This window comes from Vombatus ursinus, unplaced genomic scaffold (assembly GCF_900497805.2).
Source record: "Vombatus ursinus unplaced genomic scaffold, bare-nosed wombat genome assembly UNPS02003292.1, whole genome shotgun sequence".
Lineage (NCBI taxonomy): Eukaryota > Metazoa > Chordata > Mammalia > Diprotodontia > Vombatidae > Vombatus > Vombatus ursinus.
The window spans coordinates 599,275-626,229 of record NW_020943070.1 but is presented as its reverse complement, the minus strand read 5'-3'; the positions used below and the strand labels follow the sequence as shown (position 1 = coordinate 626,229).

General features: G+C 52.0%; 1 protein-coding gene across 3 annotated transcripts; it reads left to right on the top strand.

The window, feature by feature from the left end:
* Positions 1 to 1,427: 1,427 nt before the first annotated feature.
* Positions 1,428 to 26,446, top strand: TEF (TEF, PAR bZIP transcription factor). Of its 3 annotated transcripts, none has more exons than XM_027872879.1 (4): positions 1,428 to 1,625; positions 18,023 to 18,340; positions 21,160 to 21,380; positions 22,311 to 26,446. In XM_027872879.1, the coding sequence occupies exons 1-4, from the start codon at positions 1,523 to 1,525 to the stop codon at positions 22,524 to 22,526; spliced, it is 858 nt and encodes a 285-aa protein (XP_027728680.1). In that variant the 5' UTR covers positions 1,428 to 1,522; the 3' UTR covers positions 22,527 to 26,446. The 3 variants fall into 3 exon arrangements, with proteins under 3 accessions (XP_027728680.1, XP_027728688.1, XP_027728670.1); XM_027872887.1 differs by lacking the exon at positions 1,428 to 1,625 and adding an exon at positions 11,757 to 12,031; XM_027872869.1 differs by lacking the exon at positions 1,428 to 1,625 and adding an exon at positions 13,589 to 13,754.
* Positions 26,447 to 26,955: the final 509 nt, after the last annotated feature.

Here is a 26,955-nt window from a genome sequence, read left to right as displayed (position 1 = left end):
CACACCAACACCAAATACACACACCCACACCCACACCCACACACACTCACACACACATACACACACAGATACACAAACTGACACACACATACACACACGCATACACACATTCACACACATACATATACATACACACACTCATACACATACACACATACATATACACACATGCACACTCACACACATATACACATACACACACGCATACACATGCTCTCACACATATACATACATCCACACAGTCACATACATGCACATGCACACACACACTCATACACATACACACAGTTACACACACTAACACACATACATACACACTCACATCCACATACACACTCACACACATGCATATACACATGTATACACACACATACACAAACACACTCACTCACACAGACACACACAGATACACAAACTGACACACACATACACACACATACACACATTCACACACATACATGTACATATACACACTCATACACACATACATATACACACATGCACACTCACACACATACACACTCACTCACATATACACATACACACATGCATACACACATTCACACACATACATATACACATACACACACTCACACATACACACTCACTCACATATATCCATACACACACGCATACACATGCTCTCACACATACACATACATCCACACAGTCACATGCATGCACATGCACACACACTCATACACATACACAGTTACACACACTTACACACATACATACACACTCACACTCACATCCACATACACACTCACACACATGCATATACACATGCATACACACGCATACACAAACACACTCACTCACACAGACACACACATACACACAGAGTTCCTGGAGAGACTCGTTCTCCTGCGAGTTGCCTGGTGTGCTGGGTCTTGCCTGGAATTTTTCTCCTTGAGTGAGTCAGAACCACCCCCCTGGGGGCCTTGGCACACATGTGTGCTTGGCTGGTGTGGGCCTCGGCATGTTTTTACTTTGTGGGTGAGGTGGGTTGATATTGACGCTGTGCATTCAGGTACTTGTGCATGTGCATGTGTGTGTGCGCGTGCATGTGTGTGCATGTGCATGTGTGTGCATGTGCATGTGTGTGCATGTGTGCGCGTGTGTGCATGTGTGTGCGTGCGTGTGCATGTGTGTGCGTGCACACGCGTGCGCGCACGTGTGTGTGTGTGTGTGTGTGTGTGTGTGTGTGTGTCACTGGGTTGCTTCCAAGCTCTCTGACCTGCGAGCAGCCAAACTTCCTTTTGCAAAGTTAGATAACAGGCCCTGTTCTCCATGGTGGGATTGGCCACGGCCACCTCCACGTGCTGCTGCTGGCACGGTGCCCAGGCCCGCCAGGCAGCCCAAGCTGGCGCGGGGGTGGGAAGGCGAGGGCTGAGCAGCCTCTGCGGCTTATTGGCTGCCTTGCCTGCTTCCTCTCCCTCTCCCTGTCACCCCGAGGTTCTGGCTGGTTAGGCTGCTTCTCGAAAGCCATTGCTGTCTCTCGCTCCCCCCTAGGAGTGCCATGGCGAGCTGTGAGCGGATTGGGGTGGGTCCTGCCATGGACATGCCTGAGGTACTGAAGTCGCTGCTGGAGCACTCCCTGCCCTGGGCTGACCGGAGAACAGGTAGGAGTCCTGGGGAGCCCAGTTTGGCTGGTACCCCGTGTTTATCTCCTGGCATCTTGCTGCCCATGTGCCAGGAGGTGGGCGGGTACCCAGGTGCATAACTGCCGAGCAGGAGCTGCCTGGCTGCTTGGCACTGCCCACCTGACTTCAGCTCGGTTGGCAAGAGGGAAGAGAGGAAGCATGGTGAGGTACCCAGCTACCTGGGGCTGCCGCCATGGGGCAATCTCAGAAAGGGTGACGAGAGACGATCCCGTCTGTCTGTAGCGGGCCCTGGAGTCGCTGTGCTGAGATGAGACAGGCTAGGGAAGGTGGCGCGGCCGGGCCTCCTCCTCTGGACGCAGACGGCCGGGACGAGGCACCGACTGGTGCCTGAGCCTAGCACCCTGCTCCAAAGATGGGCTCAACTCCTAGATGGGATAAATGTTATGTAACAGAACCATAAGGACTGGAGCACCCGCTCCTAGGAAACCACAGCCAAATCCAGGGCTGAGGGAGGGGGCAAAAGTGAGGGCGGGGAGCCAGAGAGCCAGAGAGGCAGACTCAGCGGGCAGGTGCGCCTGGAGGGGGGCCTCCGCAGCCCTGGGGCTGAAAGCGATTGGAGACCAGCTAGGGCTCTCTCAGTGAACTGAAGGACTGACTTGTTAAAGCAAGGAGCTGTCCGTGAGCGGGGCTCCTGGGGGACCCGCTCCTGGGGCAGTTAAGAGTTATCGTGGTCTATCCGAAAGAGTGCTTGACCTAGACACAGGAGAGCTCTGGGGCCGAATCCCACCAGCTGGGGCTACTCTGGACATAGCACCCCTCCCTCTTCATCTGGAAACTGAGGCTACTCCTCATACCCCACTGTCTGCTTCACAGGGCTGTTGGGAGTCAGACGCTACAAACCTTCAGGAGTAGAGAAATGGGACTTATTATCAGCTGATACTAGAGTAGAAAACCCAGATTGGTGCAGCCTGGACTCCCAAGTTCCTCATGAACCATGAGGTCAATGACCGTCCCTATGCTACTAAAGTTTAAAATGGCCCTAAGACTTCTGGGACATTCTGTGTGTGTGTGTGTGTGTGTGTGTGTGTGTGTGTGTACGCATGTAATATAGTTCATATGTAGTATGTGTATATCATGTACACATACATGTGTATAGTTGTTTCCTCCATTAGACTGTAAGCTCCTTGAGGGCACGCCCCACACTTTTGCCTTTCTTTGTATCCCCAGCACTTATTACAGTGCCTGACACGTAGTAGATGTTTAATAAATGCTTGTTGACTGGTTGATGATTCCTCAAATCTGTACATACAGGCCTAATCTTTCTTTAAAAAAAAAAAAAATTCGCCAATTTTTTTTTTTAGCATATCCCACCCTGCTTCCAAAAGTACCCTCCCTTGTAACAAAAAAGTTCAGTTGAGTCAAACATTGACCTCGTCTGCCAAAATACCCCTAATTCCAAATCATCAGCTCCCTGCCTCCCTGCCGAGAGCAGGGCAGTGTGCTTCGATGTGTGTGCTCTGAAAGCTGAATCGCTGTTTCCAGGTCTCCACCTCTCACCCATCTGGGCAGCACCTGTTCCACCAACAGCTCTAACCTCCATTGCATGCGCTTGGTCCTTGTCCCGAGCTTCACCCCGTCACTTATGGAAGTTGGGAGAAACCTGCTACCGACCAGATTCTCACCTGGCACAAACCCAGTGTCTTAATGGCAGAATTTGTCAACTCGATTGCATCTGAAACTGGGGGGGTGCTATTAACTAAGTGGAAAAAGTGGGAAGGTGAAGAAGGTCTGCTCCCTGACATAGAGACATCACTGGAGAGAAGGAAAAAGCATCTCAAGGGGAAAATCCCAGGGTTGACGTCCGTTTACTAGAACTCAGACCCGCCTTCACACCAGATCCATCCGAGTAATCCCTGCTCAGAGGCAAGTGAGGAATTCGGGGCGAGTTTGCAATGGGACCCTGCTAACAAGAGAGCTGCCCCCACATAGGATGGGTCACCCCGGGTCCCTGGAGGCCCTGGAGGAGAGGCTGGATGGGAAAGTTGTTCTAGGGACTCCTGAGCCCTCAGAGATGCTGGGACTCTGGGCTGAACAGGAGAAGGAGGTGGCAGGCTGCTCCCCTCAGGATGCCTTCAAGGCCCTGAGGCTGCTCCCAGTGGGGCAAAAGAAGGGACCGCGTAGCATCGTGCAGGAACAAGCGTGTGCACAGACAGTGATAGTGCTTGTATCTGAGGGAGACAGTGATTCAGACTCACTTCCTATTGGCTACTGCACAGACCTTGTGGGGTGCTCTGCCAGAGACACATGAGCCCACTCTCCCTTTTAGAGGGCCTAGCAGAGATGATTGCCCTTAGGGAAAAGAGCCCTGGGCTCCCCATGCAGACAAAGCTTCCTGCCCTGCTCCCCCCACCCCCTGACTCTTAGACCTCAGGTGAGTCATTACTTTATCACATTAGCCTTAGTTTCCTTCTCTATAAAATGGGCTAATTCAATTCAACAAGCATTTATTAGATGCCTACTGTATACCAGGCAGCCTCCTGGATAATAGAGAGACAAAAGGGATAGAGACTGGGCCTATAATTTCAGTGGCGCTGCTGATGAGGAAACTCCATTTGTCATAGCCCCTGCCCTCTGGGAGCTTCCCTTCTGTTAGGGGGAAACAGCATCTGTGCATGTGAATAAGTTACGTGGAGGAGGGGTCAGACTAGTGATTGTATTGACAAGGCGAACCTGTGATGAGGAAATTCTCCACCAACACAGGCTGGCACTGCTTGGCAACTTAGGATCATAGGTTTAATCAAAACTCGAAGGGACCTTGGAAGTCATTATGTGCAACCCTCTCATTCTACAGATAAAGAAACTATGGCAAACAGAAGTTAAGTGACTTGTCCAGGTTGCACAACTAGTAGGCGCCTGAGGTTCTGTTGTGTCCCTTCTTAGGACGACGTCTCCCCTGTGCCCATCGGACAGGTCCAAGGATGGGAGATCCCCAGAGCTTGGCATATTGGACCTCTATCCAACAGGGTGAAGAAGAAGCCAGGAAAGTCAGTCAGTCAACAAGTATTTACTAAGCCCTTAGGAGCCCAGAACTTTAGTGAGATAAGGAAACGTAACAAGGGTATATAACTTGTGCCTTCAGGGAGCTCATACTCCAATGGAGGAGACAATATTCAAATAACTCTGTAAGATATCGACAGCATAAACTGGAGTGGGAAGACTGTAAGGGTGGCAGGTGCATGCCAGCCCAGCAGCCCCACTCAGCTCCGCTCCTGTCCCTTCTCACATTACCATTTCCCAGGCTTCCCAAACCAAACTTGAACCTGAGAAGCATCGTGATGGAGTAGAAAACCAGCCCCATGCCGGGAATCAGGATTCTTAGTCTCCCCTCCCATGCACAGCCAACATCCCAACCTGGTGTGAGGGATGGTGGTCCCAGATTCCTACGATGCCAAACAACCTAAGACCTGGAACCACCATCTAGCCCTGCCTCCTCACCTTCTAGAGGAGGAGGAAGAGCACAATTTTAGGCTAGAACCTCATCTAGTGTAAGCCCCTCACTCTACAAATCAGGAAACTGAGGCTGAGAGGTGATGTGCCTTAGGACCTTACGGTCACAAGGATCTTAGCCTTCTAGTTCAGCCTTCTCATTCCACAGATAAGGAAACTGAGACAGGCTTCAAACCTAGGTCCTTTGAGTCCAAATCTAGACCTCATTCCTCCTTACCCCGATGACTTGTCCAAAGTCATGCAGTGCACAGCTTATCCATATTTAAAATGACCATGGCAAACATCTTTTTCCTCCTATTCAGCAAAGTCCCATGAACTCAAAGTGGGGAAGACTAGTAGAGGTGGTGAGTGCTAACCATTGGGCTGACCCACACTACTCTTCAAGGATACTCTGGTTCCTCCCACCTAAGTCTTTTCTCCCCTAGCCTTGGTTCAACTTTCTGCTGCCCACCCCCTACCAGGAGTAAAGAAGGGAGAGGTTCCCACTGCAGAAAGCACAAGCACTGTTTCTCTTTTGACCCTAGTCTACTCCACAAGTGGGACTTCTCCTCAGTGGGGACAAGCAAACTCTGGAGCTTTCCTGCCATGTGAGGGAACCGCAGGGTCAAATCTGCGAGCAGGTTCTATCAAGCATCCCCCAGTCACCCTGGCTCAGGTTCAAAGTATCAAGCTGTGCTTTATGGGCACTCCTGGGGTCACTCCCCTTTCCAGTTCAAAGGGCTCTTTGCTAGAACCTGCCATGGGGACAAGCATGTGTTCCTCTCTCCAATGCCTCCCCAGCTTCTATGTACAAGACTAGGCTCAGCTCCCGGTCCATTTGCCAGGCCTTTAGAGAAGGGGAGTCTCTTGTGGGTAGACACCCCCACCCACCTCCAGGCCCTCCAGCTCCAGTCCAAAACGGCTGCCCAGCAAGTCACCTTATCCACCAACTTGCTAGGACATCCCACAGGGGTCTCTGTGCCCCACAGACGTTCTCTGACTGGCCAGCCTCCTCATTCTGGGACCTCAGTCCTCTTACCCAGCATCCCTAGCTGAGTCATCCTTCTCCATTGGCTTTTCCCAGGTTCTGTTCCCTTCAGTCCTGGTCTTGTGGTGATTTTTTATCTTTTCAGTTCATTATGGAAATAGCTTTGACCTGATGGGACGCCCATGGGTCCCAAACCAGGTCCCAGAGTCACTGGCATAGAGAATGGCCAGATGTGGAAACTCCCTTTACCGGTGCAGGTCACTACCTCCTGTGCAACCCTTGGGAGGGATCCTTGAATCTCAGAGCTAGAGCAGGGAGCCGGAGAGGGAAAGACTCCCTTTCAGAAGGAGTCTAGCCTAGCCCCTGCCTGAGCAGGAATCCCCACTAAAACATCCCTGCAATTGGCCATCCGGCCTCTGCTTGAAGACATGAGGAATTCACTACCTCTAGTGATAAAAAAAAAAAAAGTTTTCTTATATCAAGCTGAAATCTATTTTTACTGCTTGTACATTGCTCCTAATTCTACTCCTTATGAACAAACAGACAAATAGAGGCAATGTGGAGCATTAGACTTGGAGCCAGGAAGACCTGGGTTCGAATTCCACCACTTAGAGAAGTCACTGACCCAAACCTACTTCACAGGGTTGGTGTGAGGATCAGAGGAGATAATGCATGCTTTGCAATCCTCAAAGTGCTATATAAATATTGGCTATTAGTGTCTCTGGGACTCAGTTTCCTCAGTAAAATGAAAGCTTAGTATACTGCCTGGCACATAGTAGGGATTTAGTAAATGTTTGTTGACTTGCCTTGAAAGAGTGGGACTCAATGACCTCCAAAGCCCCTCCCAGCTCTAAATCTATGGTCTATCATACTATAAATTCAATCCCACTTCTATGGAATAGCCCTTCAAATATTTGAAGGGGGCTGCCACATCCCCACCTGAGTTTTCTCTTCTCTAGTCTAAACATTAGCAGTTTCTTCAAATAATCCCCTTATATCCTGGTCCAGTGCTTAGCACAGCGCCTGTCACATAAGAGGCACTCAAATGCTTGTTGACAATTTCCAGCTCTCCTTGCCATCCTGGTAACTGCCTTCTAGTCTTGCTCTAGTCATCAATGTCCCCCTTAAACTCTCTTAGGTCTAGAACTAAACCCAAACCCAGGATCTGAGCATTGGAAAGGCACTTAAAGGAGTCCAACCCCCTCATTTTACAAATAAGGAAACTGAGGCCCAAAGAAAAGTGACTCACCCAAGGTCACACAGCCAGTAAGGAACAGAGCTGGGTTCTGAACCTGAGTTCTCTGAGTCTCTATTTAATGTCCTCTGGGGAGAAAGGGCAGACAGGAGTCCTGTTTGGACTACATGACCTTGATTTCCCTTCTGACCCTGACAATGATTCACTTTTCTGGGACACTGACTCCCCAGGGCTGGTCAAAGGCATGAGTGGGAGTGAAATTAAACTTGTCTTGGGCCCCCACCTCATTTTGTGACCCCCCCTCATGCTCTCTCCCTCCTTTCCCCCTCAGGAAGAGCTCTGAAAGGACCTACCCTCAGGAAAGGAGCACTCCAGGGTGGGTGACTGCCAGCCAGGCTAGGCCTTCCCATCCCAGAGCCACTCGTGTAGGCCCATGCTGGGGGTCTGCCCCCTTCTCTCCTGGGCTGACTTTGGACTCAGCACTGCCTTTTGCCGAGCTTCAGTTTCCTGCCTGTAAAATGAGGACGATAATCCCATGTCCTGCTTAGCCCAGTGTGGGGACTATTGTGAGAAACTCAAGGAAATGATGTGTGTGTATTCACTGCACAAAGACAAGGCCTCAGTTTTATTTTAGCAGGGCTGGCTAAGTCTTAAGCTAAAGGTATTAAGCTCTAAGTATGCATGTTCAGGCATCAGTTATCAGAGTGGGGGGAAGTATTTCTAAAGCCAGCGTAGCCCTCCAAGTACACCCTACAGGGATGAGGAGGGTCCTGCCAGATCCCCTGGCCCAATTTAGGGTAGGAAGGAGGCAAGGAGGCCAGACCTGCCCAAATGGGGATTCGGTTCCATTCCACAGATGTTCAAAATACAAGTCGGATGATTTGAGGAGCCTGGGGGAGGGTGCCCCTGAGCTGAAAGAACTTAGGAATTGATTCTATGAGGGGGAGGGGAAGAGGGAGCACATTCTAGTTATTGGGACATCCTTAGGAAAGGTAAGAGGCAGGGAGGGAACTCTGAGTTTGGAGCTGTTCAGGTTATCTGGAACAGAGTAAGGGAAAGGGAGTAAGTCTGGAAAAGTAAAAGTAAGAGTGTTTAGAATGAAAAAAAAGTGTGAACCAACCTGCAAAGTGTTCTAAAAGCTGAGCTAAAGAGTTTGAATTTTATTTTAGAAGCAACAGAAGCCATTGAAAAGTTTCGACGCAGTCAGACCTCTGTCTTGGAAATGTTGATTTGGCAGCTCTGGCGTGCCTGGCATACATAGGAGTTTGATAATGCTTGGTGTTTGTTTAATAACGATTGCTCATTGATTGGAGAGGGGAAGGACTGGATAGAGACCAATTAGGAGGCTATAGTGATAAACTAAAGGTGATGAGGTGGCTGTCCTGGAGGGGTGGACAGATGGGAGACATGTGATAGAAGTTTAATCCGAAAAATTCCAATGCTTAAAGGGAGGGAAAAGCAGAAGGATCCAAGAGTGGCTGTGACGTTGACGTGGTAGAAAATGGTGGTGGTTCCCTTGACAGAACTAGGAGAATTTGGAAAGATGATGTGCTCCATTTTAGACATGGAGAGATGGACATGCTGATGGGAATGTCTGGCAAGCAAATGGGGTAGGGGACTGAAGCTCAGGAAGGAGGCATGGCTACAGCTATAGACCTGAGAGCAGGGGTGCCCTGGTGAACGTTTAACAACCAGCTCATGTACTCAGAAGCTGAACCGGCATTAGCAGCGTTTTCTCTATCACTTTCTTAAGTCTAGACAACGAGCACAACAATAAATCAAGCCTTGATTTGAAGTGTTTGCAAATTTCCAAGGAACAAATGTTCACGCTGACAATTCAGCACCAGGCTCTGTGAGCCGTGTCTGAGCTGGCTCCAGCACATCCCTGCCTGGCCATCACCTGTATCGATGGTAAGAGAAGCCATGGGAGGGTAACGAGGTACCCATAATTCCAGGAGAGAAGACAGCCAGGACAGAGCCTTGGGGGGGACTCCTGCCCACTCCCTGCACTTCATTGGGAGGGGAGAGGGACACTGACGGTGACCCACCGAGGAACTGTCAGGTGAGAGTGTCATCAGAGAGACCCGGGGAGGAGAACTGGGTAAGATTGGAGGCTTTCATAGGCATAAAAGAGGATGAAGGCAAGTAGGGGCAGGGGACCTAGGAGTGGCTCCACTCTTCTTGAAACAGCCCCAGGGGATGGCACTGGTGTTCTAAGGCACTCCATTGGAACACTTGGGGCCCTGGTTGGGGATGGAACTGAAGCCAGGATCTGGATAAAGTAGTAAAAGCAGCAAACTGTGGTCAGAAGGAGCCATTGCTGCTCCCCTTTCTAGGGGAAACCTTGAAGGGTCCTTACATTCAGTGCCAGGCTAAAGAACCCAGGCATCCAATAGAACGTAAGCTTCTTGAGGCCAGGAGCCAAGTTGGTTCTGTCTTTGCATTCAGCAAGTGTTAGCCTAGATGGCTTCTGAAGTCCCTTATAGTTCTGGGTCTAGGAAGGCCGAATATAAGTTGACTGACTGACTAAGAAGGCACCAGCAGCAAGTCCTGGGCCTGCTCCCCAGAAACCTGGGGCTCTTTGTCTGTGTCTCCAGGGTAAAGCCAATAGACTGATTTTTGTTTAATGCTGCAGCAGGCTGAACGCCTATGGCTTGGAAGAAAAGAAGTTTTAATTTGTGGATCCTCCCACTAACATTTTCTACAAATATTTTCCAAGCTCCCTACTGTGGGCAAAGCATCGTTTTCTGCATGTGCAGAGGCCGTAGGTAATTGACTGCTTTCATTGCCAAATGGAAGCTTCATTATCGTAGCAGGGCTGGTATTATTATTACCTAGAGGACTGAATTTCCTGGTTTTGTCTCCATTCAGGAGGGAGGGGAATGCCAGTCTTAAGGATACTTACCATATCACTAGGACACTTGGACAACATCAGCAGCTAATTGTAATGTAATTAGCCAACAACCCACTTGCCGTTACAATGATTTATGACTCCTGAGTGCTCCTCCAGCCTATACAACTTAATAATAATGCTACAAATAAACAATTGGCCAGGCATTGTGAAAGCCTTAGTATGGTACCCTTAGCCTGTTAATGGCCATCACATTCACTGCTGATCAGCTCCAGCTCAACTGAATTCCCAACCTGGGTGGTTGAGAAGATCACTGAGAAATGAAACAATTCATAGAAGCACAGGATTTATAGCTGGATTGGGCCCTTAGAGACCAAGTCTGATCCCCTAATTTTATGGGGGAGGAAGCTTTGGCCCAGACAGAGCAAGGGATTTGCCCAAGTTTCCATGGGAAGTCACTGGACATGTAAGCCCCTCCAGGGCAGGTACTGTTTTGTATTTTGTCATCTCCAGTGCTAAGAAGGGTGTCCAGCACATAGACATTTAAAAGTCTCTCTCTCTCTCTCTCTCTCTCTCTCTCTCTCCTCCTCCTCCTCCTCCTCCTCCTCCTCCCTTTGCCTCAGAATGTCTCTTTCTCTCTCTTACAGTCAGGGAGATGATTTCTGGCCAAACCACTGCACTCCCTCATCTCTCTCCATACATTTCTAAGGTGCTTCCCAGCTCTCAAATATTCTGATTCTCAGTGCTCTCTGCTCCACCTTTGTGGGGTGGCAACACCCTGACAACACCCCGAGGGGAAAATATCAATAATGTATTTATTAGCAGTCTGGAAGCACAGCCTGTGAGGTAGGTAGTGCAAACAGTATTTAAATTTTTCCCATTTTGACAGATGTGACTGGGATGTAGACATGAAGTGACTTGCTTAGACTTAACAACACAGGAGGGATTAGAACTCAGGTCTCCTGCCTCTAGGTCAGAAGCTTTCTCCGTCTCTCCTACAGAGCATCCCTCCATAGACTTGGCCCTACCTGCAGTGAGAAGATCGGTCATGGGACTCAGAGGCAAAAGACCTGGTTTGAGGCCCCGGAAGTCATGAGAGAGGGCCAAAGACAGCTCGGATCTACCAGGCCCAGGCCAGGGGCTCTAAGTGCTGGAGCTGTCCAGCAAAGGCCGAATGCTTCCCTTAGTAACTCCCTCCTCTGTGCGTCTGAGTCTGAGCCGGGTCGAGTTCCACCATAAATCCACTGGGAAAAATGTACTAGTGCTAGCTTTCTCTACCAGGAGATGCTCCAGCAAGCCTTCCTTCTCACCACCCCACTGGGGCACATCTTTTTCCAACTTTATATTTCCTAAATCACATTTGTTCAACTGGCTCTTGCTACAAGTCAACCTTGGCGATAATACTGCTTGTTGTCTATTTAGCATAGGCTATGTACCTCCCCATTGCTTTTGGGACGCCTTACGATTCTTTTTGGACATTGTAGTATTTCATGATTACCAGGCGCAGGGCTCCACCAGAGTGCTGCTGTTAGAGATGGGCTTGGGTTGGGCGTTCAAAACCCTGTGGGAGCCATCTTGCTCTTCCTCCTCACTCTACTCTGCACCCTGAGCCATGGTCCATCCCCCATAGGTTTCTTCGCATACCTTCTCCAGTCCTGTTGCTCTCCGTGGCTATATTTCTGCTATTCACTCTCTTATTGGAAGGGGCCCTCCTTGGAGATACAAAGACGGAGTCCTAACCGTCCCTGCTCTCAAACGCACATGGAGCACGTATATGGAGCCCAGCCTGAAGGCTAGAGATTCTAAGAGGTGGCCGCGAGCAAGGGGAGCTTTCCAGACATGAGGGGCCACAAGCTCAAAAGCACGAAAGCAAGAGATGTACAGCTGGGGACCAGGAACAGGAAGTAAGCCGGCTTTGCCTATAACAGAGGGCGAAAGTGGGGGAGCTAATGAAACAGGATGGGAAAGGTAGGAGGATTGTGGCAGGCTCTACTCGCCGGGCTTTTGCGTTTGACAGGCAACTGAGGCCATCGCAGACTTCTGAGTGGCAGAGGCTGGGTGACAATGGTCAGGCCCATTTTAGGAATATTAACCTGGCAATTTTGTGGTAGCGAGATTAGAGACAAAAGTGAATGGACCTAGGAGACCGATCGGGCGAGTACTTAGGAGAAACTAAGAAAGAATTAGGGCTGGGGTTGCGTGGGCAAAGGGAAAGAACCCAGGCTTCAGAAATACGGCGGATAAGCCACGGCTTGGTGGACCACTGGACTGGGTTTTGGGAGGGAGGGCTGGAGATGAAGGAGAATGGGAAGCTGGGTGCCAGAGTGCCGGTGGCCTCCGCAGAAATGAGGACGTTTGGACAAGGGGGAGGCGGGCCGGGGCTCAAGGGGCTGGGGGAGCTAACGAGGTCCACTGGCCACGTGGCTTTGGAGGTGCCGATGGGCCACCGAGGCGGGCACGTCCAGCAGCACCTGGACCCGTGGCCTGGGGCTCAGGAGGGGATGGTGGAATCGCCTGGGTTCTCTGCACTGTAACTGATACTTGGAGGGCGGGGTTGTCCGCAGGATGAAGTGAGATTATCTAGGGAACCTGCTTTGCAATCCTGAAAGCGCAATAAATGACAGCGACTATTATTCGATGTTCTCGGTTATAAGGATTAAGAATTATCGAGCACGCGTGGTGCACGCGGGCGCGGGGCCACGGCCTAGGCCTCGGCCTCCACCTCGGGGCGGAGCTCAGCGCCGCCCCTCCGGCCGTGAGCACGTGGGGGCCATCCATTCCTCCGCCCCACTCCCCCACCCCGCCCTCTAGGCCGGCCCCGCCCCCTCGTGCACGTGCAATGCCACGAGCTCTCTGGCCCCGCCCAGGCCTTCCATTGGCTGTTCCTGATTCTTTCCCTCCCCCCAACCCGTGCGCCTAAGGACAGCTGCGGCTCCACGTGACCCAACGGGCGGCTCTCCGTGAGGCGGGCTCACTGTGACATTGGCTCCCGGCCCGAGCCCTGACTCTTCCCCCTCCGCCCCGCCCGGCTCTCCATTCGCGGCGGGGCTGGAGGGTTAGGAGGCCGCAGCTTTAGGCACGGGAGTGGGGGAAGAGAGGGGAGCGAGGGAGGAGAAAGAACCGAGGAGCCGCTGGTGACACTCGCGTCTGCGGGACCCAATCGGGAATCGGAGGCGGGACCTTGGGAGGCGCCGCTCACCGGGCCCTGCACGTGCCTTGAGGCCCCCCCCCCGTCACTGTACCAATCAGAGCGCCGAGCGGCGTTCGCTCCTCCCTCCGGGGGCGGGCCCATCACGAGGCCGGACCGCGGGCCGCGGGGGTTCGCCTTCTGAATAATGAATGTGCCGGAGCGCTCCGGGAGGCGGGGGAGGGGAGAGGGACTGTCTGCGCCTGCGCAGTAGTGCCTCACGGCAGCAGCGGCGGCTTCTCACGGCGGTCTCGGCCAAGAGCTGCAGCCGAGCTCGGCGCGGGCCACCATGTCCGACAGCGGCGGGGCCGAGAAGAAGCCTCCGCCGGAGGCTGAGGTGGGCTCGGGAAGGGAAGCGGCGGCAGAGCGGGGCCCACCGGGCTCCTTCCCGCTGGTGCTGAAGAAGCTGATGGAGAACCCGCCGCGCGAGGCGAGGCTCGGTGAGGGGGGCGGGGCGGGACGGGACGGGGAGGGGGCGGCAGTGCGCCTGCGCGCAGGGGAGGGGGAGGGGAATCGATGGGGGAGGGGATGGAGGGGAGTGGGATTGCTGGGGAAAGGGATGAAGTGGGGAGGGAATAGAAGAGACCAATGGGAAGGTGGGTGGAGAGGGATGGGGTGGGGGGGGGTCAGAGGAGGGGGTGGGATCACTAGGGGAGGGGAGGAGAGGAGAGGAGGAGTCAGCAGAGGAGGGGAGGGGGAGGGGAAGCAGTGGGGGAAGGGGAGGGGTCAGTTGGAAAGAGGGGGCCCTTGATGGATGAGGAGGGGAGGGGGATGGTCCACTGGGAAAGGATCAGTAGAGGCGGGGTAGATGGGGGAGGAGGATGTGGGCGGGATCAGGGGGTCAGAGGAGGGGGAAGAGTAGTAAAGAGCCAGGGGGAGTGGGTGAAGAGGAGGGATTGGGGGTGAATGCGGCATTGGGGGGGGAGGCATGGTCGTTGAGCAGGGATGTGGGAGATGCACGGAGGGGACGGTGGGTCCGAGGGCGGATCCGGGAGTGGAGAGCTCCCTGGGTCTGAGGGGCCAAGTGAGGCCATGTGGGGAGGTCTCGGGAAATGCCTCTCGCCCGTGTGGCACCTGAAGGTTTGCAGATCGCTTCACTGTCTGCTGGTCTGAGCCTGGCCACGGGCCTGGGAGATAAGGCTGTGATAAGAATAGCTTGTGTTTCTTTGCCCTTTAAGACTGCCTCTACTTACGTTTTTCCTTTGGGCCTTAGGACGTCTTTATGAGATAGGTGCTATTCCTGTACCCGTTTTGCAGATGAGGAGATTGAGGCTTAGAGAGTGTAAATGACTTGCTCTTAACCATGTGTAGCCAAGGTGCAGGGTGATGGGAAGGGAGGGGTAAATGGCATTGAGGTGGGTTGTGGCGGGGGGTCACTGGAAAGGGAACTTGGGGATAGGCTCAGGTAGTCAGTGAGGAATAGTGGTGGAGTAGGTGCAAGGAGCATTGAGTGGGAAGATAGCATAGGGGTCTAATGGGGGGCAGTCAGTGGAGGGATATCAGAAGGTTGGCCAGCGTTAGGGATGGGGTCTTAATTTTCTTGGTATATGTACGTATATATATATATATATATATATATATATATATCTATGGAAGGAAATTAATCAGTATCAGGAAAATGTCATTTCCTTGAGAGCAGAGATTAGTCTCACTTGCCTATTTTTATCCCTGTACCTGACACATAGTAGGTGCTTAGTAAATGTTTATGGAAAGGATGATGTCCTTCCACATCTTTGTATCTCCAGTACCTGACCACTGTCCTACACAGAAAAAAATCTCGATTCAGTGTTGACGGTATCAGTGGTGTAAGTCAATGAGGAGGGGAACTGCTTTTTGTCCCTAGGTTAGGGCCTGAATTATGGGAATTAGCATCTGCAGTGAAGCACTCTTCTGGGGCTGAGAGACCCTGGGCTCTGCCGCTGCTCCTTGGCACCATGAGTGGGTTCTCCACTGCCCCCCAAAAGGTCCTCTAGGGTAGGAAGTCAGGTTGGCAGCAGAGGGCCTCTGCAGCCAGGGTCCAGGTCCTTTGAGGTGTGTTTCAGATTTGAGTCTTCAAAACCCTAAATGCGATTCAGAAATGTGGGAGGGAGAGGGGTGAACGTTCCCTCTCCTTCTCCTATGTTGACCTCACTTTCTCTTGGCTGTCATTCCTGAATTATAAATACCCCTGGCTTGTCAGGTGAGGCCAGCTCTTCCTTTTCTCTCTACACTGAATGGGCTCAGGACTGCTTTTGTTTGTTTTAAGAGGGTGATTTAGCTCCAGGCAGGGGCCTGAGCTGAGACCCAGGGAATGAGTGTCCTGCTTAGGGTGACACAATAACTGAGAAGGCTTCCCAGTGTCCTTTCCCTTCCTAACAGAGATGCTCATGAGCCAGTAATGATATTAATAATAATATTCATCATCCCTCGTTAAGACTGGATCCAGTAGCTTGCTGTCCTGAATCTTGGGCAGTCGAGAGAGCTCTTGGCTTTGTATGAGCTGGTAGAGATTAGCCAGGCTTGGAGCTGCCCCCGAGCCTGAAGGAGACCGGTGGGCTGCTGCATCTCATGGATGACCGGCCTAGGGTGGCAGGATGTAGGGCTGAAGGGAGGCCCCAGCCCTGGGTTGGTGGCCTGGGACCTTTGTCCCATGTCTCCTTTGATCTTAACTCCTTGCTCACCAGTTTCTTTTTCCCTAATGCTAGTCTGAACTTGGGCTAGCTCAAAGCCGGCCCTTCCTGGGCTCAGCACCTTGCCCATGGCCCCTGCCTCGGGTACCGCTGCCCCTTCTCCACCTATTTCTGACCCAGGTGACCTCACTGCTGGTGGGCTGGCAGCTTGTCCGAGCAGTGTGTGGGGAGGTTTGGCTCTCCATAGATGCTCTTCAGACTGACCCGGCAGAGAAGGTATTTGCTGGGCATTAAATTACGTCTGATTGGAGATCACTCTCCAAGAATGATTGCAGGAACCTCCACCCATCTCGCTTGTTAGGCCAGTATACACCGAGCCAGCAGATTTGTTTTCCTGCTATCTGTTGTCCAGGCCACCAGGGGCCAGTTTTATTTCCAGTGTAACCACATTCGTTTTCCTCTTTCATTAGAGGATTCAGTTCAGAATTCTCTCCCTCAGATCTTAAAACCTATTGGGAATTTTCCGTAATTCTACCTCCTTTTTGCCCTGATTATGTTTCTGCCCCTTTCCTTCTCCTTAATTCAATGAAACAAACATTTATTAAACACCTGCTGTGTACTAACCACTGTCCTGGTTGCTGGAAATAAAAAGACAAAACACAAAATGGTCCCTTCCCTCAAGGAGTTTACCTCCTCCTGGGCAATTACATATATCACGTGTGCAGATAAATAAGCAAAAATAATTCAAGGAAGGGAACCTCAATGTTAATGAGGTTCCAGGAGGTGGACATGAGGGGGAAGGGCATTCCAGACCTGGCAGACACTCTGGGCAAGGACCTGGTAGCCGGAAATGGGGAGTGACAAACAGGACTTTGAGCAGGCCTGTTTGATTATAACAGAGAGTACATGAAGGGAAGGAATATGAGAAGACCAGAAAGGTAGGTGGTAACCAGATTGGAGAAGGCTGGAAATGCTAGAAACGTGAAGTTTGTAGAGGCAAAAGGAAGACATAAAACATTTTTGAGTATTAGGTAATTGATCTGTTTTAGGAATATTGATTTGGCAGCTGTGGTGGGGGTAGGTGGGGTGAATTGGAGGCTGGGAGGCCAGTGAGGAGATGATTACAGAGATCAGAAGAGGATTGAAACAGTTGAGAGGCCAACAAAGAGAAGGTTGTCCAGGTAGGCCAGAGAAGTCTTGGTATCTGGCCGTGTATGGGGGTGGGAACAGGAAGGAATCACAGGTAAAGCTGAGGGGGTGAACTTGGGGATCTTGAAGAATGAGGTCATCTGCTTCTTATTTTTGACACTCATTGAACCGCCCGCCTGGCCCTGGGCTCCTATTGTGCCTGAAATCATTAGGGAGCTTCTCACCTCCGTCCCTGATTGAGGGTTACTCCTCTGCCCCCAACCTCCCCGACCTGACTGCAGGGCCTTTCTGGGGAATTGATCTGGCCTCAAAATAATTGGGACTGAGTGTTAACTTGAAAAGTTTGGAAATAGCAGCTCCCCCTTCTTTTCACAGGGTAGGGGTTGTGTGGACCACCTTAAACTAAGCCATCACTGTACAGTACCTGCAAGCCTAGTCGGGAGAGCGGAGAACATTCTCAGGTTCTTACTTAGTGTCAAGGCACTTTCCCCCGAGGTTGCTGAAGTGATTAGAACCCTCATTTATTCCTTACCTTCAGCACCTCGGTTTCTCTTTCCCTGTTCCCCCTGAATTCTCTGTTTACTCTGGGACAGCTCCAAATCCTAGATTTGCACAGTGCTCCTATGGCACCAACTCCAGCCTCAGGATTTGGAGGTGGTGCTCAGGAGAGCCTTGCCCTTCAGTCCAGCTCAGCAAACATTAGCTCCTCTGTCGTGCAGAGTGCCGATCGGGGCAGTGGAAGAATCAGAGACACATCTCGGGTGTCTTTGCTCCGTGTCTCTTGTGGCCTCGGTCTGGGAGACGGGATGCTCAGATTTATTTACACGGGGCAGCAGTAGGACGTGGGTGGATCAGCTGGGATGCTCAGTGTGAATGTCCTCTGGATGGGGTCAGAGGGTGGAACCTCTCCGTCACTGAGTTGTCTCATTCGGTGAACTTTGTGTCTATAGATAAAGAGAAGGAAAAGGAGAAACTGGAGGAAGATGAGGTGGCTGCGGCTGGCACCATGGCTGTGTCTGCCTCCCTCATGCCCCCGATCTGGGACAAAACGATCCCATATGATGGCGAGTCCTTCCACCTCGAGTACATGGACCTGGATGAGTTCTTGCTGGAGAACGGGATCCCCGCCAGCCCCACACACCTGCTTCAGAATGCGCTGCTGCCTGTGACCGAATTGGAGGGGAAGGAGTCAGCCAGCTCTTCCACAGCCTCCCCGTCGTCCTCTTCCACCGTGGTCTTTCAGCCCTCAGAGACCGCCTCCAGCACAGGTTGGTTATGGGGGGACTGCCCATCTGAGAGGGGTTCTCGAACATAGAGGGACCCGGCCCCACGTCTGTAAACACCGGTGTCGACTCACTCACTAGTTTCTTTCTCCATCTACAAGATCCTAGGAGAGCTTTGCAGTTAGAAGAAGTACTGTCTTCTCATACTTCTTCACACCCTTCAGAATGATCCCCCTTGCAGCAAAGGATAAAAATAGTAGCCGCCTAGGCCCTGTGGAAGTCTTTCTGTTGGTTGATAGCGCTACAGATGGTCAGAACAATATAGGGAAAATCAGAACCACCCTGAGCCTTTGCTTAGTAAAAAAAAAAAACAAAAAAAACCACCTTGTCTGTCTGTTTCACTGGGGTCTCACTCATGATCCTCATGAGGCATTTTTGCAAAGATATTGAGTGAGTAGGAGCCATAAACAGACATAAAATATTCCCGGTTTCACAGTTGGTCAACAAAACATTTATTAATCACATCCTCTGAAAATAAGCAAATTTGGAAGCCTTTCTTTCACATTTTTTTTGAACTTCACATTTGTGGTGCTTTGTCTGTCTTCATCTCATTTAGAAGCGAGCCCCTCATAAGTGTAGGGAGCTGCTTCAGACTTGGAAAGAGTGGCTTTGCTCCAAGAGCCGTTGATGGGAAGGCCGGGCTAGCAAGCACCCAGGCCTCTACTTATTGTCATGGAGTCTCCGAGTGGGGGGGGGTCCTAGAGGTTGGCTTGTCCGGTCCTCCACATCAACTTCCTTTGTATCTACTTTGTATTTACTTTGCTGTGTGCAAGTTTTCACTCAATAGAACCTAAGCTCCTTGAGGGCAGGGATTGCTCTTTGTTTTGCCCCATCCCTAGCACAGTACCTGGCACACAGTAGGCAATTAATAAATGCTTGAATGAAGAAAATCTCTGCTATAACATCTGACAAGTGGTCATCAGTATCTGCTCAAATAATTTCTGTAACAAGGAACTCACCTGAGTTTTGAAAGATCACAGAGAAGAAGAAAAACATTGCTGGATTGGAGGGCAGATGTCCCAGTTGGAAAAAAAAAAAGGAAGAGAATGAGCTGCAGAGCACAGTGAGCATAACTGAATTTTCTGGGGAGGGGTTAGACTTTTATTAAAGGGTTGGTTGGTGACCATATGGAAAAGGAAGCAGCAGTCCCAAAGGACAGGCCAAGTCCAGGGCGTGCCAGGCTGACGGGGTTACTCAAGTAGGAAATCAGGGAAATCCCAGAGGTAAATTTGCCTGATTTTAGTAAACTATTTGACAGAGTCTGTTGTACTCTTCTTTTGGAAAATGTGGAGAAATATGGGCTGGACAACCACAGAGTTGGGTGTATTAGAAGCTGGTTGAATGTCCAGACCCAAAGAGGGGTGAGTCATGTCTTGACGGAATCTTGGAAGCTGTCCAGGGGAGTGGCTTTGGAGGCTTGGAGAAAGGCATCAGCAGCACCCATATCAAGCTAATACTGGACCATGGAGTCAGGCTGCAGAAATGTCTCTAGGGCCTCAAATCCGAGCTGGCTCTACTGAGGCCAATGCTTTAAGTTTAAGCAAGGTGAAGCGGAGATCCCAGTGCGTGTGGGATGCCATCTTTGGCTGCAGTCGCCCAGAGGGCGAGAGGGGAGCACAGGGAGGAGAGGCCCGGCCTCCTCCACTGTCGTCGCCTCACCTGTGCAGGAGTCTCTTTCCATCTGGGCATCGTCCTTGAGGGCAGCCAGGGCCCGGGGAGTGAGGAGTGGGGAGGAGACTCAGGGTGTGAGCCTTGAGAAGGTACAGAAGAGCTGGGACAGTGGTGCTGAAGTCCTGGGGAAAAGAGAGGACAGAGCTGGAACAGAGAGGCCAACTGAGGCTGGGGATCTGGAAGACGCTCCTCTCAGTGAGAGCTGTCTGCCAGGGAAATGGGCCACTGCAGGAGGTGGTGCTTCTTTGGGGAGAGGCTTGGTGCCCGCCCCTCTCCCCTGGTCAGGGATAGTGCAGAGGAGGAGGCTGAGCTCTGAGCGTCTGTCCTGTGAATAATGTCACCTGTTTCAGATGGTTCTCATGGAGCAAGCTCTGCCTTGTCTTGACCTGTAACTTTCAAGCCTCAGTTTTAACCTTGGCCTCTGGAGGCATCTGTCAGCCTATAAAACATTTCAAGACAGCTGTCCTGCTTCCCCCCCATCCTTTAAAATCCCCCAGAGTTTCTCCGTTCATTTCCCACAAAACATTTTCACGTCCTCGAACCATCCCTGTTACTCACTGCTACATTTTCTAGAATTGCATGTCTGAGCTCAGCAATCTGCTGTTTGGGCACCCAGGGATTCTCCCAGTCAGACAGCAATTTGTTTTTCCCATGGACTAGTCAGTGATCTCAGCAAACTGCTCCCAGACAAGGGGAAATGAATGGCCAAGGTGGGGTCTAGGTTCGGTCCTGCTCACAGACCACTCTTGAGAGCCATTGTTCCCCGATCCCTTTAGAATTTCACAAAACAGAAGCAAGTTCAGGGCCATCTTGACTTTAAACTTTGTTTGACTTTGTGGAACAGGTCAAATAGAAAATCACTCCAATTCTTTGTGCCTTTTAAATTCTTTCTGTGAACTGTGGCATTGACTGACTGTCATGTGTTAGGGGAGCTTTTTCTTTTAAGTGGCGGTTGTTTGTGCAATATTTTGTGTTCTTACAGAACCAGGATGATTGCATTTTTGGAAAAAGAAAGTACCACGTATTTAGGAGTGGGGAGATACGTATCTGGTGATAAAACCTGGATCTTTGGGTATACCAGCAGTTCCCTATATCCGTGTGATTGATCGAGCCCTTCCTCATGTGTCTTTCAGAATCCTCTGTGGAAAATGAGAGAGAGACCCCCAGCCCTATTGACCCCAACTGTGTGGAGGTGGATGTGAACTTTAACCCTGACCCTGCGGACCTGGTCCTCTCCAGTGTGCCAGGGGGTGAGCTCTTCAACCCTCGAAAGCACAAGTTTGCCGAAGAGGACCTGAAACCCCAGCCAATGATCAAAAAGGCCAAGAAGGTCTTTGTCCCTGATGAGCAAAAGGTAATTTGGTTTCCATCCTGGGGCCCTGGTGGCTGGCTAGTCTCTGTCTGTTGTCCTTTCCGTAAGGTGAGCCCAGTAGTCTGTGAGGGACAAAGGGATCCTCTTGTAGCTGGAAGGACCCTTCCGCTTTATAAACACACTGGAGTAAGATGTAATCAGTAATGGGAACCCTGTCAGGCAAAAACTCGAGCAAATCAGAGGGATAAGCCGGTAGACGCCCTGTTTTGGGAAGCTCTGCTCTGGGTCCTGGGCAGACTGATTCCAGGAGGCCTTTTAGTGCCGGAAGGGACGCTGGAGATCGTGCTGTCTGGTCCCTTCCTTTTAAAGAGAAGAAGGCAGAGACCCCACTCCAGTGACTTCCAAGTCACCCCAGTAAAGTTAAAGGCCATGACAGTGTGCGAGCATCGGGCTCCTGGCTCCTGGCCCACTTCCCCTTTCCCTTCCTTACGTAGCTCTTTCTGATTCTGTGCCTTGCTTCTCTGACAGCCAGCAGGCCAGAGCTCCCTTAGCTTAGAGTCAGTCCTTTCAGGATGGCCAGGGAAATGCCAAGAGGTGGCTTCCTCTTCGGTCAGAGGCCCTGCAGCCTTTGGCCCCTAGGGACCGCTTCCCCCGCTCCGAGAGGAGCCACCTTCCGGTCCACTGAGAGGACCTGTCACCGGCTGGCCCCTACCCTGGGGGTCCCCTGAAGAAAAGAGCCAACTTAAGCAGGTGTCCTCACGTGTCGCTTAGTGGACACGAGGCTGGATTTGGAGTCCGCGGCCCTGCGGTCAGACCGTGGCTCACTGCTGACCAAGTCAGTTCAGTGTCAGTGTCTTCCCCTGTTAGCCTGGATGCTGTGCCCGGGCTGGGGGCCTGCCTGTGGAGCAGAGGAAGGGGGGAAGGCCCCTTTCCTGCTGGAGACCGTTAAGATCTCTCAAACGTTTCACCCAGGATGAAAAATACTGGACGCGCCGGAAGAAGAACAACGTGGCCGCCAAGCGTTCCCGGGATGCCCGCAGGCTGAAGGAGAATCAGATCACCATCCGAGCTGCTTTTCTGGAGAAGGAGAACACGGCCCTCAGGACGGAGGTCGCGGAGTTGCGCAAGGAAGTGGGCAAATGCAAGAGCATCGTCTCCAAGTACGAGACGAAATACGGACCCTTGTAAGCGCCAGCCCCTCTCCGTGTTAGACATCTCTGCCGAGGGACTCCCAGAGCGAGTGTGTGGGGAGGCGTTGGGGCTCACCACAGCTAGCCGGAGGTCCGCTGCTCCCGACCTGGCTCGTGCCAGGGCCCTTCTGCCCACGTGGGTCCCGTAGGGCGCATCTGGAGGACTTGGTAACCCCTGACTCTGGGGGGCAGGATTCCTCGCTGGTGGGGAATGAAGGGATTCTGTTGAGATGGGTGACTGCCCTTGGACATCCCAGTTGGATTGGAAAAGGGACCCTCTGGAGTGTACAGCCTCCTTTCACTCTTTGACTTTCCTTCTGTTTTAGATCTGGGCTAACAAGGGCTGCCTCTCTGTGGCATCTCGGAATGGTCCCTGGTTTTTCCTGCCCTCACATCCCATCAGATAGCAGGGTGTGTTGGCCAGGTAGGATATCATTGTCGTCCAGCTCCAGCCAGGAAAAGGGGAAGGACCTCGTGCAGTAGGAAAGGCCTTTTTCCATCCTCCTCGGAGAGGTAGCAGTCCATCAAGCGAGCAGGGCACAGAGCCTGGTGTTTCCCCGGGGCCTCGCTGTCCACAGCCTGTGAGCGTGTCCTTTAGTGCCTGCATTAGACCCAGAATAAAGCATGATTGTAGGGGGAGATGGGGAACCTGAGGCAGCCAGGGCTTAGGAATCGCCACTGGCCATTGTCACCTCGGCCAGCCGGACCAGGAAGGCCTGTGACCGTCAGAGTGAGGTGTTTGCCACCCGGGAGTGAACGCACTGGTTCGTTGTGCCTGCTGTGACCCCTTCCAGATGTTTTCGATAAACTGGAGAGGAAGGCATTTTCTTTCTAGGTGGTCCTGGAGTGCAGAGCCTGTGGTTTGGTTTGAAAAAGTGGGCCTCCCTGCTTGGACGCAGGCTGAGGTTAGTGGTCTAGGATGCTTGTTGGATGGAGCACATCTAGTTCTCGTCTTGGTGATTGGTACGAAGGCTTTGCCCGTCTCTGCCAGGAGCTGTGGGCATGAGCTCTCAGCACGATGATCTCTGAGTGCCGTCTTCTTGGCCAGCAATGGGAGAAGTGCAAGTGTAGGGCCTCAGGCTGCTAGAGATGAACAGATTGGAAGAGAAGAAAAGCTTGTGCGTCAGAAGGTTGGGGGCAGTTTTGTAAGTCCCATAGACCCCTTCTGTCCCAAGGTGGCCTAGCCTCGTGCCCCACTTGTCTTCTGGCTGTCCTGGGGATGAAGGCAAAGCCGTCTTTTTCCTTGACTTCTGTAGCTGGTGCTTGCACTTTTGAGTAGATTTGTCTGTTTTCTCCATACCGATGAGACCCTTCAGAGACCCTGGGGCAAATGGGAAAGCCCTCCAGTCGTCTGGGATTCTTTCAAGGGGGGAAGAGGGAAGGGAAGGTGCATGTGTCGGAAGAAAAACGAGCTGATGGACAAAACCGTCACGCTTAACATTTTGCTTTATTTAAAGTGACCTGTCAGATTCCGAGTAACATCACTCTAAAGACTTTTAACAAACCCAAATGGTAAAAACCACATGTGAAACCGCCGCAGTGGACAGCGACATCCAGGATACTTGCCACATCTGGAGACGATGGCCCACTGCCCGCCTCGGTGGGTGGCTGGAGGACAGGGCCTCCCTTCAGTGTCTCCTGGGGCTTCTGGTTGGAGGGTGAAAACCCAGCAGACACACACACATGACTTCTCCCTCTAAGAGAGGCCCAGACGTGAGAGCGTCATCGTCTTGGGTCGGCCCTGATCCGGGCAGGCAGCCTGGCCGGGGACTCCCTCTGAGAGGGCAGGTCTCATCTTGCTGTTGAGGGGGACGTTAGCCTAATGTGTCTTAATTTTCTTTGACCAGATACGGTATGGTTTATATATAGGTACATAGATGTGTGTATATATTTATATACATAGATATACTTGTTTTTAAAGAGTAAGCGCTGTTAACCATTTTTTCAATGCCTTGGGTCTGGTTGCCATTTTGTGTTCTGATTCAAGTTGGTGGGACAGTGTTGTAGACATCTTTTCCTGTCGTCTTCTCTCCCACCCTCCTCAGATGAGGGGGTAGCCAGGGCCCCCATCCCCCAAAACTTTCTTGAGAGGGGAGGGCCTGCCGTGCCAAATGCCAGCGGTAGCAATGGGGGCGTGGGCAGGGAAGGGTTGGCTGGTGTCCTGTGCTCTGCTCCCGGCAGGCCAAAAGACTTGGGTCCAGCAGAACCAGAAGGGAGGAGAGGGCTCTGTTGCTTTCTTCAAAGAGACAGGGGCGGTCCCTTGACTCCCGGCTAACCCCTTTCCTCTGCTGGGCCAACAGCAAGGACGGGAGAGGCCCAGAGACTGATTTGGTCTTCGGCAAAGAGTCTTTCCAGAGCAAAGGCAGGAGGACAGCTTGGAGCCCAGCTGGGAATGCTCCCATTTGTTTCCCCAGCACCCTGCCTTCAGCTTCCTGGGCAGGAGCCGCTCCTTTCTGGACGCTCCAGAACTGACGAATCATGGATGAGCTTGAGGGTTAGAAGCGCCTGCATACCACAAACGTGTGCAAACCCGTTGTGATGGCCAGCCCCGGGGGGCTGCCTGGGGAGAAGAGGCCTCCGCCAAACGCTGAGCAGACAGCGGTGGGCAGCTGAGTGAGGGGCCTCAGGCCCCTGGCCTGGCCGCGCGGTCGCTGCGCTGCCCTCCTTACTGGCGTTTGGGTCCCCTCCGCCGTCCCGGTGGCGACGACTTTACTCGTGTTCCCGCTAATGTAGCACAAGAAGTTTTCTAGAAAATGGGGGAAAAAAAGACAATTGCAAGACAGCTGCTTTCTTCCTGTGTTTGTAGTGCTGGAGGGCCACGTGATACGGGCTGGGGTGGACAAAGAGGCTTTCCATCTCCCCCCTGAGAGCGTGTCTGGGGGTGCCGGGGACGTGGCCCTGCCAGGTGGCATCTCCCTCTGTGGGAGGTTCTAAGGACGAGGCAGGAAGGAAGCCGCGACTGCCCAGCTGAAGAAGGCACGGCTCAGACCTTTCAGTGCAGTAGTCTGTCGACCTCACGTGTCTGCGTATGTGTGGGGGGGGAGGGGGAGGGGAGGGGGGAGTGGGCATGCGACCTTCCCAGAGAACCCCAAGGAATTAAATATTTGGAGAAAAATTTTGGTCTGCCTCTTTGGTCTTTGGTATTCCTGCTTTTCCTTCCCGACTTGTTGACCCCAAGGGCCAAGTGTTAGATAGCTAGACTGAAAGGATTTCTCTGGCTGTTCTGCCCCATCCTCCACCCCGGTCTGCACTGCTGCTTGGTGCAGAACCTCTTGTCAGAGCAGCTGGAACAGAGGGACGGCTGGCCCAGGACGTCCTCCGCCCGGGCTGCTGCCAGCTCCTTGTGGGACCTGCCCACGGTGACCTGGGCCCAGTCCTGGCCCTTCTTCTGCATCTGTCAAGTGCATATGGGGCATCCTCCTCTGCAGGGTTAAAGAGGATCACAGACGGGTAAGAATGTCCCAGAAAGTGAACTATGGTCGTCCAGCCTGGGAGCATAGCCCACGTGGGCCCTTCAGCCGAAGTGCTCAACCAGCTTGCTTGATTTAGGCGGGGGCGGGGGCAAGGAGAGAACACCAGCCCAGCCCAGCCCTGGACACCCAGATCAGCAGTCCCAGGAGTCTTGCTCCCACAGGCTCCCCACTCCTGGAGCCCCAGCTCAGGAGAAGACCCCCCGGTGACCTCCATTCTCCACCAAAGACCCTATTTCTTCCTCATAGAGCCACTCTCTCTTCAGCCTCATTATTGTCCTCCCCAGACAATGGCTGCCTAGGAAAGGAAACGTGGTCCTGGCCATGCCTACCCAGCATACCTTTGCCCACTGAAATGCCTTTTAAAAGGATGGGTCCCTGGGCAAGTCACTTAACCCTTTTTGCCTCAGTTTCCTCATCTGTAAAATTAGCTGGAGAAGAGCATGGCAAACCACTCCAGTATCTCTGCCAAGAGAACCCCAAATGGAGTCAGGAAGAGTTGTTCATGACTGAAATGATTGAACAATAATAGAGGTCTATTTAAGTGCTCCATCCAGTAAGAGGACCGGTTCTCTTACTGTATGTACTCTGGGGGCCAGAGAGACATACCATGCACTATCATTAGCGATTGACCAGGCTATCGGTTTATTAGATTGTGTGTTAGATTTGCCAAGTTACCTGGATATTCTTGTCTGCCAATCAGAGCACCCCCCTTTCCTTTTTTTTTTTTTTAAGGCAGTTGGAGTTAAGTGACTTGCCCAGGGTCACACAACTGTTAAGTGTCAAGTGAGTGTTTGATCTGAGGCCAGATTTGAACCCAGGTCCTCCTGACTTCAGGGTCAGTGCTCTATCCACTGTATCACCTAGCTGCCCCCCCCCCTTTCCCTTTATCAAGCTATCTGAGAAGCAGCAGTATGCTGGACGCTGATTCTACTGGCCAAATTTTCATTATGAGCA